The 12423-nt window shown below is 38.3% G+C and overlaps 1 protein-coding gene across 1 annotated transcript in view; it reads left to right on the forward strand.

Moving 5' to 3' along the window:
• Positions 1–12423, forward strand: part of LOC145996472 (protein gooseberry-like) — a 73356-nt gene that overhangs the window by 46214 nt on the left and 14719 nt on the right. Inside the window, exons 4-5 of the mRNA XM_083132960.1 lie at positions 10660–10831; positions 11932–12101. Of these exons, the coding sequence (XP_082989086.1) occupies positions 10660–10831; positions 11932–12101 (342 nt within the window). The remainder of the gene's footprint in view (positions 1–10659; positions 10832–11931; positions 12102–12423) is intronic.

Below are 12423 nucleotides of genomic sequence, written 5' to 3' on the forward strand. Positions count from 1 at the left end.
GTCGATACCCCTATTTTATAGATCCACCAAGCTTTCTGAAACCTCGGAAAATATGCGAACTAACCGGCCTCCCCCACCCCCTTCTTTCACCCCCGGTGTTTGCTCTGGCGCTGGTCGGGCAAGGACCTTCCCACTTCCGCTGACACAGTGTTGCTAATTTTACTCTCTTCAAGAGTGTTGTTGATGTGCGTAGACGTGTTTTTGAGTAAGTGTAAAATGTCGAAAGTTGTGCACAGCAGTGAGCGAAATTTGCTGCTACGAATCATCGAGAAGTGTGAAGAAGAGAAAAGAGACGGGTGGAATTATCCTCGCGATCAACCCCTAAAGAGAGCAGTATATCTAACGGGACGATCGGAGTCATTTCTTAAAAAACTGAAAAGAGAGGAAAAAGATTTACAAACCCCTGACCAGAAATTGTCAACTCGTGGTAAACGGAGACGTGCTTGACAGAACAAGATTGTCATTGACGACATGGATAAGTGTATACTGCGAAGAAAAATCTATGAAATGTACGTAGTGAAAAGAGAAGTTCCTACAATATTGAAACTTTTAGCTATTGCTAAGGAAGAAATTAATTATCAGGGGGGGCGAGAAACATTACGGAAAATTATGAAACAAATAGGCTTTAAATTTAAAAAATGTAGAAACTCTCGCTTAGCTCTGGTTGAACGAAGCAACATTGTGGTTTGGAGAGCAAGATATCTTCGTGCGATCAACAGATTCCGCAACGAAGGGAGGCCTGTTGTTTACATTGATGAAACTTGGATTCGTCCTAATTACAAAGTAAAAAAATGTTGGCGGAGTGAAGATCTGTCAGGTGTCTGCACAAACGACAGTTCGGGGCAGATACTTATCATAAGTCACGCCGGGGTTCCATGGGGTTTGTTCCAAACGCACTTAATGTATTTCAGGCCAAAACAACTTCTGGCGATTACCATAACGAAATTAATTCCGAGAACTTCGAGAAGTGGTTGGAACAGAAACTTATTCCGAATCTTCCACCTAGATCTGTCATTGTTATGGATAATGCCTCCTACCACTCAATTCAAACCAATAAAGCCCCGAACACAAAAAGTAAGAAACTAGAGATTCAAGAATATCTATTAAAAAATAACATCACTTTCGATATCGAACAAACAAAGCCCGAATTGTTGCTGAAAGTAAAAAATAATCTTCCCGATCCGGTATATCGAGCTGACACAATTTTGAAAACCACGGCCACCACGTCCTTCGACTTCCACCATATCACTGCGACTTGAACCCGATCGAGCACCATAAAGCGTAGAGTTGCCTCACTTAAGTTCAAATTTGAGAGAAATAAGGGCTCTTACCGAAATTGCAATTGACAGTGTCAAAGTGCAGGAATGGAAATGTATGTGCCAACATGCCATCCGTTTGGAAGAAGAATACCAGAAGAATGATGGAATTCTCGAAGATGAAGTTCAAACTTTGATTATAAACCTGGAATCGGGTTCCGAAAGTAGCGATGTAAATAGCGACAGTGACAGCGAAAGTTCGAATTCGGACCTCTCCGGCATAGACACCTTATAATCTGCCTCCAGGCCAACCGGAGGCAAGAACCCAAAAGTAAGTTGCTTCTTTTTTTACATATTTTTTTTATAATTTACATAATTTAGAATATTAATTTTATGTGTTTAAATTGTTGATATCCTTCTGCGAGACAGCTGGAGTTTTTAACTTTAGCTTAAACGCCCCCCTCCCTCCTCTCTCTTATGATATGTTATTTGAATTACCACATCTAGAGTCGTTTTCACGTTCAGAAGAGACAACGGCGCTTATGGAGAAATCGCACAGTGTTGCCAATACAGCGCTAGCTCATGTCGCCCGGAAATGATGACCTTCCTTCACAATGAAGGTGTTACATATTTTGTATATATAATGATAATTATATGTAATTATTAATATTATACTGTGAACGTTACAGTTACCCTTTTTACTATGATCCATTGCGATCACTACACACGCGAGTGTAATGCACGAATATGACACTTCAGAAATCACTTAAAAAAGTAACACCATTAAGCCTTGTTTCCATGATTATGAAAAACTAAATATGCTGACCAAGGCAGTAATTTATATTTGCTAGAAGGTTGAAAAGTTAGTTTATGTTTTTAATAAAATAAATTACTGCCTTGGTCAGCATATTTAGTTTTAAAAAAAAGTAAAAATCACTGAGCGATCACACAACTGAAAACACTTTTTCGAGAGAGGGAAAAAGTCTAAACATACCAAAGCAGATCTCTCACTCAAGTAAGGGGAACCTGGCACATGGGTTAGATTAAGTTGCAACCCAAACAAACAAATGAGTTATGGCCCACGTGAACTGATAAGACGTGACTGACTCAAGCAAGGCACGTCATATTTCTATCTTGAAGCCCCATATTTTGTCACGTGTTGGAAAGCCTTTCAAGGGTTAATATGGTGTCTATGAATTTATGTGTACGTTGGAAACTGATCTTCATTTCAGTATTAATGTCGACAGTAATGTAAACGAAAACAACGTGTATTTGCGACAGCACTAATGTTGATCACAACAGCAGCATTGGAAATAATTGTCAATTATTAAATTTAAGTAATTTCAATTCTATTATAACAAACAGCATGAAGTTCATATTTTTACTGAATGGAAATAAAAGAACTCGAAAACTTGGTGGTGATTAGCCGGAATGCTGCGGTGAGTCAGCTCAAGATGGCCAGACAACGGCTCCTTACTTCGCGCGCGGTTCGGATTAAAAAGAAACTCCAAATGCATGGAAGTAATATTTCTGGGAACCTTTGAGTGGTTATAAAAAATAATTTCATTATTTTCTCCACAACTTTGTCGCTGGAAGTTTTTACTTGGAATTACAGAACAAAAAATGGCCAGCGACGACATTTTCTACTGCACGAATATAAAAAATCTCCACATACTTTATTTGAATATTTTTTAATGCAAATATGCTTTAAAGTATTGATAAATTCTGAGTACCACCGTCACCTATGACAATTAAAAAACAGTGTCAATTTTTTTAATAATGAAAGCTTCAATTTTACGGCATGTTTCAACGTTAGGAATGAAAACAATGTAAAAATTGTGTTTTCACAGAACATTTGCGTTTTTAATTTATCTAAAATTATGTAAGCAAGTTACCAGTTTTTTGTGTTCACCATCGTATTCTCTACAAAATTTCCTGCAAAACTGCAGGTACCGATTTTACTTAAGCTAAATTTGTAAATCCAGAAATTTGACAACAGCGCGCTCGTATTTCCCATAAGAAAAGCATTGCCCATAAGAGCCCATTGTGTCTTCTGAACGTGAAAACGACTCTAGAAACGAGACTTGACATTCGGCCTGCATATTTGTTTACTTGCAAACCTTTCACGGCACACGCCCGCTTCTGATTTGGCAACACAGGGGGAAAACACGTGTTTCTACCATCCCTTCCCTTGCCCCAGAGTTCCCGAGCTCCTCTCCTAAACATTCGACACTAGCGCCACTTGTTTCTGGCCAGGGTTTCAAATAAGTTGGTGGATCTATATCATTGCTCCCGTTCAGTTTATTTCATTAATCTGCTCGAATAAGAACTAACTTAACTATATTTCGATTATTAACAATAAAAGTAACAAAGTTTCTGTTTTTTTGTAACTTGAAGCGAACGATACCAATTTCCAAGGGGTGAGGTTGACGCACCTGTTCGAACCCCCCTCCTTCCCGACGCCCTCGGAACATCATAAAATTGAACAATAATTTCCACAATAGCCGCGGTAGTCTAGTCTGTATGGTGTCTGACTGCCACGCGAGAGTCCCGGGTTCGATTCCCGGGTTGGGGGATCTAAGGTCGGGAGGGCCTACCCCCACACCCCCTAAACGTGCATTCATAGCACAGTGCTACATGCACGGGGAACCTTACCTTACCTTGCAATAACAACCTACAACAATGCAGCACAACAATGGTTCGGGGCGGTCGCATTGTTCCCAGCCAGGGCGCGCGATTCGCAGAATTGAAGATCGTATTGTTCCCCACAGAAGCTACATGCCGACGACTACCAAAGAAGCTAATCGAATACGGAATTATGTAGGAAAAGCATCTTCCTTTTCTAGACTCGGTTTGCGTGTCCGGTTGATCGTCCAGGAGAATAGAAACAATTTGTCCACGACCGTAATTTATGTACCTGGTAGACAGTGATTGATAATTCGATTATTAACCGGCCACCTGTTATTGAATTCCAGACGCCGTATAACGTTATGCTTGAGAGGTGCTATTTCGTGGGGACCAACTCCGGCCAGTAATCACGCCAAAGCGACTACTAATGGAAGAACAACAAAATCTGGCATAAATGAATTTACAAGGAACAACGAGAGCTCGTGACCTTGGTTCAGATTGAATGCCAGGTGAGGACTGCGGTGGAATGAGTTTTCGAATTTGCAAGTGCATGTTCTGCAATGCGGTGCCCTGATTGCCAATGAGATTGAAGCGAATTAACAATTTTGCCGTTTTTCTCATGAGCATATGTCGTGTGTGTGTGTGTGAATCAAAGGAAAGCCTTAATTATTTGTTCTTGTCGGGCTCCCCGAGCCAAATTGGACAGTAGTCTCGATTAGCCTATCTGTGCATAAAGTGAACTTGAAACGCGATTAGTTCTCGTCTCTTATGCAATAGATTTCTACATATATGATTGCACAAGTTTGCTGCATTTTAGCATAGACTCATTTCCGATCTACATTTTTGTAAGATGTTGACAAAATGCCAAGGTCAACTTGGCCAATTATTTACATGTATCTATGGTTTTTCATAATTACATCATGTAATTTAGGCTTTTGCAGTATCTACATAATATAATTAATCTTTGAAACAACATACCTTTTTTAAATATTTCTCCAGTGCCGAAAGTGGTTACAAAAGAACTAATTTTGATGTTTAAAACGACAGAAAATGTATTCCAGAATGTTCGAATTTCGTGACACAGATTAATGCATGCGCAGATGCTGCAACGTTGGTTTACAATGTAAGCATATTTAGGCGTTATATTTGATAGTAAATTAACATGGAAACCTCATGTAAAAATGTTAGTGAAAAAGGCAGAAGTAATTTACAATGTATTTCGTTCTATGGCTACAACAAAATGGGGAAGTCATCCTAGTACCATGATGAATTTTTACAAAAACTATTACAAACCAACAATAGAATACGGGATTATAGTCTTTAATACAATTTCGGAACGTGTATTTCGACCTTTGGAAGTAATGCAGAGGAAAGTTCTACGAAAGTGTCTAGGACTGATGAAGAGTACTTCCAATGTTGCTGTATACATGGAAGCATGCGAATGGAACTTAAGTTATAGGAAAAGAGAAATGTCTATTAAATATCTGTTAAAAACAATGTCAGAAGTTAATCATCCGTTTAACGACATTCTATTCGACTTGGTTGAATTATATGATACAGGCAAAATTAATAACTGCGAAGATATAGGATGGGTGCAATTATATAATAAGTACTATGAGGATCATCAAAAATTATTGAAAGTAAGGAGTAAGCCCATATATACTCTAGATTTTCCTGTTTGTGAATATAGAGATATTTATTTTCCTGAACAATATACAAAATATGATTACATGGAAAGATGGAAAGATTATTACTTTATATATACAGACGGTTCAAAAAGTAGTCAAAATGTAGGATGTGCCGTTTATGATGTACAGAAGAAAGAATCAATTATGATACATTTACCGGAAGATTTTTCCATTTTTACAGCTGAAGCTTATGCAATTTACCAAGCACTAATTTATACATATAAATTGCAAGAAAAAAATATATTAATATTAACGGATTCCAAAAGTGTATTATATTCAATTCAGTCCAATTATGATTTATTATTTAAATGCTCCCCATACATTATAAACTGTGTAAAAACTTTACAAAATTTAAGGAGCAGGGCAAAGATAATTCATTTAACCTGGGTTAAAGCACATTGTCAAAATTTAGGAAATGATATGGCAGATTTGTATGCAAAACAAGCTAGGGAGCTGAAAACCTGGTACACAGACCTTCTACCGAGGGTGAAGAAAAAGTTGAAGGAAAACTGGACGGAATGGTGCAAAGGTGAATTTCAAAATGCAGGCAGCTTTTATCAGAGGATAGCTAATTTCAATAGAATGAGGCCTTGGTTTACAAAAGTTCAAGGTTCACGGAATGTGATAGCATTACTAAATCGTATTAGGTCAGGACATACAACTACTAAAAGTCATTTACAAAAGATCCGGATTCTACAAAACCCAAACTGTACATGTGGCAACAAGGAAGATATACACCATATCCTATTTGAGTGTAATAGATACACACAAGAAAGAGAGACATTCTATAAAACTCTTATAAACTGTGAAATTCCTTTTCCTCAGTGTTTGGAATCTTTGATTTGTGAACCTAACCTTGCAGTTGGATATACATTGTTATCTTTTTTTAGAAAATGTGGCTTAACTATTTAATAGAAAAAAAATTGTTCATAGTATCTTTTAATAACAATGTACTAAAAAATGTAAGTTTATGTACAGTACATATATAGATATGGGAAAAACTGCTTAGCGGTAATCCCAAGTAAAATATAAATAAATAAAAAATGATCAGATCGACTGGGGCGACACAGGCGTTCGGAACTCGCAAGTTGGCCAAGAACGAGACAGGCAATTGGTACTCATTAGCTGTAGAAACAGCTAAATATGTGAACGTCACTGCCTCTGCTCTAGATACGAAACACCTCTTCACAAGTTTTATATACCACATAATAAATATGCACCTTGCAACCCAGCTTATACCCCTCCGAAACATAACAAGAAGATGCCTATCTCTCATTACAGAGCTTCATATTCCGCCCCTAACCCCGGGACTCCCCGTGTTGCCGACCCCCCGCAGGCAGATTTATAGCGGGGGCAGTCAGAAGTCACACCTGTAGCCGGCCCGCCATCGAAGCTGCAAATAATTCGAAATAATTTATTCCAACATTCAAAAACATTCGGCATTCATGACAGTAATATAAAGCTTATAGGTGTTGAATCCGTGGACCTTATGCAAGACGGTCATAGGGTTCGATAATACAAATCTGTCGGAACAACATTTCGGGGGTTTGAAAAACGCTGAAAGGTAATTACACATTGTGTTTTCCTTTAAATATTTTGCTCATTTTTCATATCCTCCGTGGGGGTTCGGACAAAAGAGGCGGTAATAGAATATGGTAATCTTTGGGATGTCTGCGCCAACAGCTTTCTGTGGTTCTTGCTAGTTTGAAAACTTCTTGTCAACGGCGGGAGGGGGCTATAAAAGGGAAATAACAATTCACAAACTGCAATGAATGGGACAATATTTGCAGATAGGAGAGGAAACGAACTAGAGTTTCCAGTTTATTTGTAAATTTTTGCAGAGCAGTTCGAATTGAATTTGAAAATTTGTACAGTTCAACCTAACTTTCCAACTGAATTTGAGAATTTTCGCAGAGCAACGAAACGTTCGAATTCAATTTGAAAATTTGTGCAGAGCAACCCCGCGTTTTCAAACTGAATTTGAAAATTTGTAAATAGCAACTGTGTGTTCGAATTGAATTTGAAATTTTTTTTATAGGCCAACCCAGTGTTCGATTTGAATTTAAGAATTTTAAAAAAAACAACCTAATGATCGAATTTGAAAATTTGCAGAGAGCAACCCAACGTTCGAATCGAATTTGAAAATGTGTAGAGAGAAACATTCGAATCGAATGTAAAAATTTGTGGAGAGAAACGTCATGTTCAAATTGAATTTGAAAATTTGTAGAGAAAACCTAATGTTCGAATTGAATTTGAAAATTTATACGGAGCAACCTAGAATTGATCAGCAAGTAGAAAACATTCGAATTTTCTTCACAGCTAATTAGCAACAAAATGACGTATATTAATGTAAAGCAACCACCCATTTAAAGAAACACATTATGTTGTGCAATCTAAGATTCCAAGATCTTTGAAAAACATACATTTTTAGAGGGAAACACTATATTATGTCCATTCTTCTAGAGAAGTCGCTGGAATTTTCCCCACTAGAAGTGTAGTATGAACGTTACACTGGAAGTGGCGTCATGGCTGAAGAAGCTCACAATCCTTCAAGATTCGAAGGAGAAGTTTGATGGGCGGTGAAGTTCTCAATCAAACCGATAATCACGTGGCATCTCTCTGTTCTCTCGGAGGGGACGAGGTGACCCGTGCCCCATTAGAAGTGTCGGCACCGTCCACGCTACGATTCCAGCTCTCTCTCCCGCTCGTTTCTTCGGCGTAGGCGCGCAATTACTCACGGGGGAGGGGGCGGCGGGCTGGAGTGGGAGGTATTTTCCACGGTATTTAAGGAATTTCGTCTCCGGGAAGGACGGCGGGGGGGGGGGAGAAGAGACGGGATTATACAATGCGAAAGGGCACGTTTGGAGCACGGGCCAACGGGACTGGGATGGTGAAGCCCGATTTGTTGTGCTTCGGCCATTTCAAGCGGGGCAGCAATTATTTTTGTGTTGAAGAGCTTCTCTACTACAAGCTTTTTTTTCTGTATTTCTGGCTACTGTTCAGGGAATTGACGTGCTAGGCTTTCTGTACCACACTGTCGGGAGAAACCGTAAAATTTACAGTATTATACAGGGTCGTAGCTAGAATTGATCTGGGGGGGGGGGGGCTCACGGGTTATCAAGGAGGGGCTTTGTAAATAAAGTCCATTTTTCCAAAATTTAACAGTATTAAATGAAGATAAATTATGTGTGTGTGTGTGGGGGGGGGGGGTCATTTACATAAAATTTAGAAATATCATACGAATATTACATTTTTTCTATATCTAAAACGTCCCTTGAAGTGTTAATTGACTGATACTGACATCATTCCGCCACTCAACTACTCATCTCCATACTACTTTTGATGATACAGATATTCAAGATGCACAATATTCAATCATAATGCCTACAGTACATTCCACCCTCAGCCGAAGCAATAAAACTCCCCTTCGTTCCCAAAACTTGAACTTTGATGCAGTTGTGAAAGGAATGTGGATAAGAATCTTCTAAATCTAAATTCTTGCCGCTACTTGGACTTCTTATAAATAAGATGAAGAAATGTAATAGCTGTTGTTCATGGTCTTTGAATTTTACTTCACCAATGTGTGAGCAAAGTAATATCTACTGTCTACATTTCTGCTCTTCGCTGCAAACAAATTATATAAACCAGTTTTACCTAAATTCGAGGGTACTGACTGAAGGAGCGGGGGGAGGCTGACGGCACTTCCGGGGCTGAACCCCCTGGCCCCTGGCTGGCTACGGTCCTGTTATACTGTTAACAAAACAGGACTCAACATTTATTTTGTTTAAATTTGAATATTTTATCAACCATGAAGATAAAGAATGATTATAAATTACAGTTACGCACTATTGCTTAAAATTGAATCATTAAAATTATATTAATTGGCGCAACTATATCATATTCGTCACTACTTTAAAGTTGGTCAAGGCGATTTTTTAACGGTAGTCGGATGGCAGCCTAATTTTTTTATGTTTCGGACCGTCATTTCTCGATGCCAACAGTGTAGCTGCCTTGTTTTTCCCCTTTTCATACACGAAAAGTCAAACAAACAAGAAGAAGTTAAAAATACAACCGTCTTCTACACTCACAAACAAGAATTATTTTTAACAGGGACTCACTGAGTTCAAGAACGCAGTATAAATTATAATGTTTTAAAAGTTGTTGATTCCGACGTTTTGTTGGCCCAAAAGAGGTTCATTTCTTTAATTTGTTATTTACAATTTAATTTTTGCATCACACGTCTGGTGTATAATGCACATGTCATTAATTTCAATTTGTTACATTTCGCGAAAATATTATGTTGATATAACATGCTGTATAATAATGATCGTAGTACTGTTAATGTAAAATTACGCTGTATAAATTCTGAATATGATGAAAGAAAAAAAACAAATGAATGTAGGTAAATGAGTGTGTTAATACATGGAGCTTTATAATATTGACATCCGTGTTTCCACTGAACTTTAGAGAAATGTAATCAGCTATTTAATAATGGAAAAGATAGGAAGCTCCGTTGAAGTTTAGTAAAGGAGCTTGCTTCAATAAATTGGAGACCTAGTCAGGACTTACGAGAACTTTAGGGACATAATTTGCCGAAACTGCTGTGTTGTTGAAAGTCATTAAACTCAGAACAAAATTATTCTGTTAAACGGATTTCTTTGAATTAACCAAACACCTTTTTTGGCAACTCTAAACACATATGAACACTTAGCTACTAACAGAATTTGGTTCTGTTTGTTTGTCGCCCAAATAAACAAATATTTGTTTACCAGAAAGTATTTTTTTTTTATTTAGTCCAAACAAACTTCTTTTTCTGTTGTCCAGCGTTCCCTTTTTTAACCTGAGAGTTTTGAAATTCTTTCATGATCGAGACCCACTTTGAGCACCTCGATAATAAAACCATAAAAAGGAGAGATTGCAGAAGCAAGGATATCAACAATTTCAAATTGTTGTCCTAAGAAAATTCGTATGGATGGTCTTCTGCATATTTTTGTAGACCCACTAGTTAAAATAGAAATACGCCAGTTGTGCAAACATCAAAATATCGTCACAACAAATTAAAAACGGTCGAATGTCTTTTGTTCCAGGAACGAGCAGCGCTGAAGACTCCGACACAGAATCCGAGCCTGGAATTCCCCTGAAGAGAAAGCAGAGAAGGTCCAGGACCACCTTCACGGCTGAGCAACTGGAAGAACTGGAGAAGGCCTTTGAGAGGACGCAGTATCCGGACGTCTACACGAGGGAAGAGCTGGCACAAAAGTACGGGTTAGCTTTGCAAATTCATATCATTTCTTGCTAAAAATGTCCTTTGCTTTCAATCTTTGCAATATTGTCAAACGATCACGCTCCTACACAATTTGTTCTGTCAAAAATCATAGTTTTTGTGTCTCTACTGTACTCCAAAGCTTTATATTATAATTATTTTTTTTTCAAAAAAAGTTTTGCTTCAACGCTGGCAATGGCATTGGTACAAATAATCCCTGTACGTAGATATTTAACTGTACAATTTGCAACACTACGGTAGCTACAGCAGCAGATCTTACTGATGGTACTGCGATTGCATTTCAGTCCCTGTTGATTGGGTGTAAAGGTATCGTGGATAGTTCAAGGTCACAGTCTCGTTTTCATTTCTTGCTTACCCTGGGTCCGATGTTTTGACAAATAGCCACAAGATGGTGCTAAGGGTTGTCATCTTGAAAACGAACTGAATAGGAGAACCAAAAGTTCATTTTCCTTTGAGATGGTAGAAAATAATTATAGAAAATAAAATAAATAAACAAAATATATATTTTGGAACTGAAATACTTTGGGCCAGCACTGCTGGCCTTGCTATAGTGGAACGCACGTGCGTAGTGTTGAGTAAGTTCAGTTCAGTAAGCTAACTAACTAATTAGACAACGTAACATTGTAGTAGTAGTCAAACAATTTAAATATTATGAAGGACTTACAACCTATGACTCGCACATGAAAGGAAATAAATCTAATGTAATCTAATTTAGTTAGCATTGGCTAGAGTTCGTTACATCGCGGTGCTCCCAGGTGGCATGGTGATAACATCGTAGCCTTGTAATTAAGGGGCCCCTGGTTTGATACCTGGTGGAGGCCCATCCTACTTTGAACTGTAGGACCAGTCCCGATTAGCCTTCCTATGCATAAAGTGGACTTATAAAACAAGAACTCGTTCATCGCTGGATTTACTAGCAAGGATGGTTAGGGAGTCTACCAGTGTTGCTAGCATCTGAGGGCATAATTTCCCTTTTTGTAAATTTTTCCCCTTCACCCAAATAAATAATAACGATAATAATAATTCAGTTTACAAACACACACAGTTTACTAACCACTTTCTTCTTTCTCTTCAGAACGAAACTAACGGAAGCCCGTGTTCAGGTTTGGTTCAGCAACAGAAGAGCGAGGTTAAGAAAGCAACTGAACAGCCAACAGCTGAACGCATTTAACTCGATGACGTTACAACCAGCGTTTCCACCTCAGTATGGAGTTCCAGACCCAACGGGAAGTTTTCAAGCACAGGGTGAGTAAGCAATTCTGTACATGTTATACATAATATATTTAGTAAGATATACTTGACAGCAAAATTAATCCAGATGTTTCACGCTATCGGTGTATGGCGTTCCTCGGTCCGTCCCGATAGGAGGTTGTTTCAACTGGGTTTCGCATTGGACACAGTATTCTCATACATTGTCTTTTGCTACAAGGGTTGGGACCCTCCGCTGTGTGGAACGTTGCTTTAAGCGTTCGGCTTATCCTTATTAAATGTGCTGATTTTAATATCCTCGAACAAACGTTTAACCTTTCCAATAATTTAACATCCATGTTGGGAGGTGATGGCAGTG

Source organism: Lepisma saccharinum, chromosome 12 (genome assembly GCF_977018435.1).
Source record: "Lepisma saccharinum chromosome 12, izLepSacc3.1, whole genome shotgun sequence".
Lineage (NCBI taxonomy): Eukaryota > Metazoa > Arthropoda > Insecta > Zygentoma > Lepismatidae > Lepisma > Lepisma saccharinum.